The sequence below is a fragment of the Eulemur rufifrons genome, chromosome 29 (genome assembly GCF_041146395.1).
Source record: "Eulemur rufifrons isolate Redbay chromosome 29, OSU_ERuf_1, whole genome shotgun sequence".
In the NCBI taxonomy this organism is placed as follows: Eukaryota; Metazoa; Chordata; class Mammalia; order Primates; family Lemuridae; genus Eulemur; species Eulemur rufifrons.
This window is the reverse complement of record NC_091011.1, coordinates 90,320,805-90,327,680: the sequence shown is the minus strand read 5'-3', so window position 1 is coordinate 90,327,680 and position 6,876 is coordinate 90,320,805. Positions and strand designations below refer to the sequence as shown.

At 43.5% G+C, this 6,876-nt stretch overlaps 1 protein-coding gene across 1 annotated transcript; it reads right to left on the bottom strand.

Moving 5' to 3' along the window:
* Positions 1-1,092: 1,092 nt before the first annotated feature.
* On the bottom strand, positions 1,093-2,107 carry TAS2R40 (taste 2 receptor member 40). The gene has a single exon (XM_069462316.1). The coding sequence runs from the start codon at positions 2,067-2,069 to the stop codon at positions 1,098-1,100; it is 972 nt and encodes a 323-aa protein (XP_069318417.1). The 5' UTR covers positions 2,070-2,107; the 3' UTR covers positions 1,093-1,097.
* Between the last annotated feature and the right edge of the window lie 4,769 nt (positions 2,108-6,876).

The window sequence follows — 6,876 nt, the reverse complement described above, 5'->3', positions numbered from 1 at the left end:
AAAACACAAATTCCTAACTTTTGAGTTCCTAGATATCCAAGGAGTGGGGTGTCTTATTTTGTGAACAACCCTTTGAGACAATGCTGATAGAATCATCCTGAAGAGTGACAACAAAGCTCCTTCTTCTCTAGTGGCTACTCCCAGACAACCTGCTCTTGCCCCATTATTTACTTCCAGGTAACCCAGAGCTGGTAAAGCCAGAGGCACAGGTGCCACTTGCATTGCCACAGAGTCAGGAGCAGAGCAAAACCCATGTTCACTTATGCTGGCCTCTTTCTTTTCTCTTTCTGCTTCCTGCTCACTTTCTCTCATTTGGAAAAATAAGACATTCAGTTGGCCAACCAGGTATACACCTGCCATCCTATGTCTCATCTTTGTCTCTGAACAACCTCCCTAAATGATCGCTTTTTACATACTCCCTTGCTTTTCGCATTACCTTCTCCAGAAACTCCTGGAATCTAGATGTCACCCTGTCACTCCACTAATAGTATACATGGCCTCCCTTTAGTCAAATCCAAAGCCTTTCTCTTCACCTTCACTTCCCTTGAAGCCTCTGCAGCACTTGATAACTTTGGGCAGCCTTTCTTTCCCGAATCCCATTTCTCTGTAGCTACTCTGGTTTCCCTTCTACCTGTTGGACTGCATGCTGGGCTCTTCTTTACTGCCCCCCCTTTCCCTAACTGTGAATTACTAGGATGTCTTAAGTGGGGTGACCATATAATTTCTTATCCAGACCAAGACATCCTTGAAAATTAGAGGGTGCTTTCAATTGACAACAGACAACAAACAGAGATCATCCCAGGCCAGCCAAACTGAGATGTCTGGTCACGCTCTCCTTAAGGCTCAGGGAGAGGAGAAATTGGAAAAGAGCAAGATATGAATGAGCATAGATGAAGGAGCTTTCATAAGTCCATCATTTTGTTGCTTAGTTACTTCTGCTTAGAATATCAAGTTAAAAATTTAGCTTCACATTTATGACAGAGTCCAGTAACCTGAGGAGAAGTATCCAAACAAATTTGGGGGAGAAAAGATGAGTGAAAAGAGAGGTCTAGATGAGGCAAAGGCAGGGCTGATGGGACTAGGTCCCCTGGGTCCAGTCACAAAGTCTGTCTTCTTAGGAAAAGACGAACTCGGTGATGAAACTGCTTCCAGGCTCTTCTCATCCCAGGGTTGCCCAAGATCAGTTGCAAGGAGTGGCCAGCAGGGTAGGCAGCCATGACGAATTTGCACAAAATATTCCAGGGACTGTAAGTGTGAAAGATGTTGGACAAGGAAAGAAAGAGAGCAACTGCATTGAAAATATAGAGAATGAGAAAGTAGCTGGTGCTCTTGATGGCGCCCACATGAGCCTCCATGCTGGGGTCCCTGGAGCCGGTGGCATTGCCTTCCATGTGTAGGATGTGTCTCTTGAGAGAGAGGATCAGCAGGGTGGCTGCCTGGATGAACATGACCAGAGGAATGAGGATCCCCACGTTATAGACGAAAGTCAGCTTGCTCATATTGGTCTCAGAGACAATCATCTTCTCAGTGGAGTTGGAGGAGGGGACAGAAATGGAGCTATTCACATACACGTTGAAGACATTATTACATAAGGGAATGCTGAAGCATATGGAAAACAACACTGACAGCCTCATAAGCCAAGGCAGCAGCGCTAGGATTTTCCTCTTCATCATGAAGAACAAAGGGTGAGTAAAGTTTGCAATTCTAAGACAATAGAAGACATTGAGCCAGGTGGCAGACCAGAGGTTGGCATAGTTCAGAAACATGATGGTTACTCTGAAGAGTAAATACACTGTGTTTTGGTTGTAAATTAATGGGAATAGTAGACTGTAAATATTCTCCAGCATCATCCAAAACTGTAGCAAAAGCCTGGAAAAGCTCAGCATCAACAGAATGCAGTCCCCAGTCGGGAGTCTTTTGGCCCTGACCCACTTAGCCCCATAGACAGCTGTAATGAAGCCATTCCCAATGGTGCCAGTGATGCATTCTATTCCAGAGACCACCAAGGTGAAGGCGATCCTCAACTTGGTTGTGTCTTTATCTGTGCCATCTGTGTTCACCACTGCCATTCTCTTGGACCTTGACTTTCAGGTTTCTACACCAAGAACTGGTAACTGCTCTGCAGTCTTCTGACCCTCACTCAATGTTATTGTAATTCTGTCCCCCTCTAGTTAATGGCTATTTCCAATTTTTCTCCATTTGCTTGTCATATGACTGCAAGTTAGAGGCTTGACATGCAAATCATGGGAGGATCTGGTTACTGGCTCTGTCTCCATTTTTCATAAAGATCTATTTGTCTTGGGCCTTCAGGAGCTTGCTGGAAATTTGAGACAGGTTTCTAGCACAGCACCCTCCTACCTTATTTGCTTTAAGTCCATATTCGTCTGACAGGGCAAGAATCCCAGGTTAGGAATCTTAGTGTCCCCATAACCTTTTTATTTGTCTCACAAGATTTCCATTACCTCCTAAATTATCTGTGAAAACACATATAGTTTCTTTTATCTGCCTTCCCTACTTATTTTCTTGTCCCTCTTATTTTGGGACAGGTTTTTACTTTGATGGTTATTGTGTTTGCGAATAAGAAATTCCCACCAGCTCATATATAAACATCTTTTACTTAGAACTGAGTTTCTTCCAGAAAGGTCTGCTATCATAATGTCCTCAAATAGTGTACAGAAAAGCCCAAATTGGATGATATTTGAGTTAATCGGGAACAAGAAAGTCTCCATAACTCCCTGTTTTTGTTGTATGAATGTGTGTCTATGTCACAATGACAACTTACTGAGGTCCATATGACTATTTGAGCTCAGAATCAGGCAAAGTGAGCCTGAGGAGAATTCAGAGTGTTCTGAACACGGCGTTGAAGTTGGGAAATGTAACAAGACACTGTAACTTGAAATTTAATTTCCTACTTCTTAACTCTGGCTGTGAACCAGAATGAACTCTGGCACGTCAAAAAATATATAGATGCCCAGGACTCATCCCAAATCTACTAATTCAGAATCTGGGATAGGGCTTAGGCATGTTCTCATTTTAAAAAGCTAAAAGGTCATGTTGTTCATAGCCAGGGTGGAGAATTGAAGCCTTAGCTAGAAATCAAGGAGCCTTGGGCCAAATTTGGCCTGTACTTTTGTTTTATCTTGCATTGTCTAATACGCTGGACAGCATTAGTTCATCAGTGCTTAACTTTTTTTTTGTTTTATTGGCCACCATTTAAATTTAGAAGATTACATACATATACACAAAAAAATCTGTCTTCTTTTGAAAAATAAGATGATTTGGCAATACCGAGTTTGCTTGGTGAATTGCTCAAAGCTGAGTAGTGGCTGCCCATTGTGAACAAGGCATACACTTTTCAGTTTGTTGACAGTACCCACCGATTTCTAGTGACACCCAAGCTGAGTGCCAGTTGCCACTTGCTGGTGTGCAATAAATGAAGGGATAATAAAAATGGATTTCCCTATCCCAAATTAACTTTATTTAACATAAAGAAGTCAGAGATTTGTTATTATTGTTGTTATAAAAATGTCTTGTGTTATGAGATCATATTTGTATAGAAATAGCACCAGGCAAAGCATATTGCAAAGTTAAGAAAGCATTGTTTATAGCAATTAAAACTTATGTCAACCCAGAGACTGTACAAGAACGCTCACAGTGGCTTTGTTCATAGTAGCCAGAAACTGGAAACAGTAAGATTCATTGACAAGTTTTGCATTTCCTGTAAGAGACTCGTCAACTTCTGTTATTTCTCTAATTGAGGAGAGCAGGATTTGTCAGCAGCTTTCACATATTCTAAAGCACCAAACTCGTCCTTTGGTTTATTTTGTCCCACCGTGTGCAAGTTTGTGGGGAATAATACCTGCCTAAATTTCTTGCACATAATTGTTGATTTCCATTGTTCTGGTACTCTTTTCTATTGGTTTTCATTCACGTTTTTCTCTGATTTAAAGAGGGGGTCAGTGGGAGGGGAGCCGCCAGTGGGTGTGGGACGGGTCCCGAGGCCCCAGGCAGGCTGGTAGTCCAGGCCGCCAACTCCGAGCCACTCACAGCACCATGTTTGTAGTGATGTGGGGCCAATTCATTTTTAATGCCATGATAGTCTCTCATTTGGGAAGCTAGAATGGAGGCATCTCTACTTTAGGGAAGCTCTCATGGAGTCCCTAAAGAACGAAACTTTCAAATTCTTAGCTGTTTAGGTCAAAAGCTTTGGTGCAAGCGTAGTATAGAATAGATTTGGGAGAAGGCATGGTCAGGGGGAATATTTTTCTTTCCCTTCTCTCTCAACCACCACCACATAGACTAGAAAATGCTTTTCCCAGTTGAAGAGGAATGAGAGGAGGAGGCAGGGAAGAGCTAGCAAAGGTGAGCGTCTCCGTGAGGTGGCTCTCATGTTTTGGCCCACTGCTCACGGCTGCACGGGGATGTCAGAGGCAGACAGGGCTGCAAGAGAGCCCCTGAGCCTCCTGCAGCCCATACACCATTGGAAGAGCTGCTAACACCTCCTTGTGCCCACAAAGGGGTTTGGGGATCTGCTAAGGGAGCCAGTGGATTCTGCTAAGGGGTCTGGCAGCCACGTCGAGCAGAGTTTTCTGTCTCTCTCCTTTCAAGCCCTGACTGGTGTGGGAGAGGGGACAGGTGGCAGAGTCTCTGTATTTCCCTGGCTGCTGTTGCAAATTTACTCTCTCGTGGGTGCTGCTGCTCCCTGGCCAACACCATCTGGCCATCCATGCCTGTCAGTGCCAGGCCCCCATATGTTGGCTGTCACGTGAGGACAAAGTGTGAGTTCCTGAGAGGGCTCGGCAGCAACTCTTCACTCTGGCGCCCGTCACTACTGTCACTGCCACAACCTGCCCCTTTTCTCCTTTCACTTATCTTTTTATATATACAGACTTTGGTGCTGGCTTGTTGCTGGGATTGTGGTGGTTGCAGCAGGGTGGGTACTGTTGCCTCTTGTTAGGCTTTGCAGGTAGGTGTCTGGCCTCAGTTATTGGCTGCTTGCTTGCTTGCTTGCTTGCTTTTTTTTTTTTTTTTTTTTTTTTGAGACAGAGTCTCACTGTGTTGCTCTGGCTAGAGTGCCATGGCGTCCTCCTAGCTCACAGCAACCTCAAACTCCTGGGCTCAAGGGATCCTCTTGCCTCAGCCTCCTGAGTAGCTGGGGCTACAGGCACACATAACACTATGCCCAGCTGATTTTTTATTTTTAGTCGAGACAGGCAGGGTCTCACTCTTGCTCAGGCTGGTCTTGAACTCCTGACCTCGAGCGATCCTCCCGCCTCGGCCTCCTGGAGTGTTAGGATTACAGGCGTGAGCCACTGCACCCGGCCTTGGCTGCTTTCTTTAGATCTGTCCTTCTCAACCCCATGCACATACTAGAATTACCTGAATGACCTGAAGCACTTTTAAAAAGCACCCATACCCATGTCCTACCCTCAAAGATTCTGAATAATTGTTCTAAAGAAAAGTGAAAGCTAAGCATTGGCATTTTCAAAGCTACCCATTGTGGTTCTTATATGGAGCAGAGGAGCACTGAGAATGCCCTCTGAGGGCACTTACCCTTGCAGTTTACAGTAGGGGCTCTAGGGTTAATTCTGGGGTAATAGGAAAAGTGGCACTCACCATACTGTGGAATTGACTGAATGACTGCCCGAGGAAGACTAAGATGTCCTTCATCAGCTGGAAGGAGACCAGATCCAGAGGTTGAATTATAGAAAATAATTATAATATTTTGCAGAACTGAGTTTTTGGCTGGTGGAAGTCACACCCACCATATAGTATTAGAAAAGTGGCATATTTCTTGCACTCAAATCTCTATGAAAAGTAGGAAAAAGAAGGTAGACTGAGAAGGTCATATGTTCCACTTCGTAAATTGAAGATCATTCCTATGTGCTTATTTGGTAAAGGATATAATTAAAGAAAACAGGCTGGATACCATTATGAAACAAACCACTGTAAGAACAAAGATCAGGGACATGGAAAAGATGTGTAATCAAAACCTAATGGACTGAAAAGAGAATTGAAATGTCAACAAGGTTTGTCTTGGTTCAGTTTGTAGAATAAACAGTCATGTATTTAAATGAAAAATCTGCTTGGGACATCAAATTCTTCACAGATAGCATGTTGTAAAAGAGAATCCACTGAATGTAGCGGAAATTGTGTGTCCTGAAAAGATATAAACAGGTGCCAATGTAAATGTAACCAGGAATACTGTTGCTCAATGCAATGGAAATATGGCTAAGAAATTACAAGAAAAATCGGGTGAAAACATTTTAAAATGGTGACATTTGCTATTGCAGCTGAAGATATTAATACATATTTAATAATGCTTAGATGTGATGATTAGTTCTATTAATCATCATGGGTTGAGAATTTTTATATGACTGAAAATATTTGGACAGTGTGCCCATGACAGACACGACACTAGGAAGTGATTAAAAATTAGTTTTTGTAGGCCGGGCGCGGTGGCTCACGCCTGTAATCCTAGCTCTCTGGGAGGCCGAGGTGGGCGGATCGTTTGAGCTCAGGAGTTCGAGACCAGCCTGAGCAAGAGCGAGACCCCATCTCTACTAAAAATAGAAAGAAATTATATGGACAGCTAAAAATATATATAGAAAAAATTAGCCGGGCATGGTGGTGCATGTCTGTAGTCCCAGCTACTCGGGAGGCTGAGACAGGAGGATCCCTTGAGCCCAGGAGTTTGAGGTTGCTGTGAGCTAGGCTGACGCCATGGCACTCACTCTAGCCTGGGCAACAGAGTGAGACTCTGTCTCAAAAAAAAAAAAAAAAAAAAAAAAAAAAAATTAGTTTTTGTGAATAGAGGAAACTTTCGAACTATACAATGCAGATTTGTGTGCCTGTAGGATGACATTCCTGGGATGG

Excerpts from the sequence above, each read along its gene's own strand:
- TAS2R40 (XM_069462316.1), bottom strand. The coding sequence starts at position 2,069 with ATGGCAGTGGTGAACACAGATGGCACAGATAAAGACACAACCAAGTTG.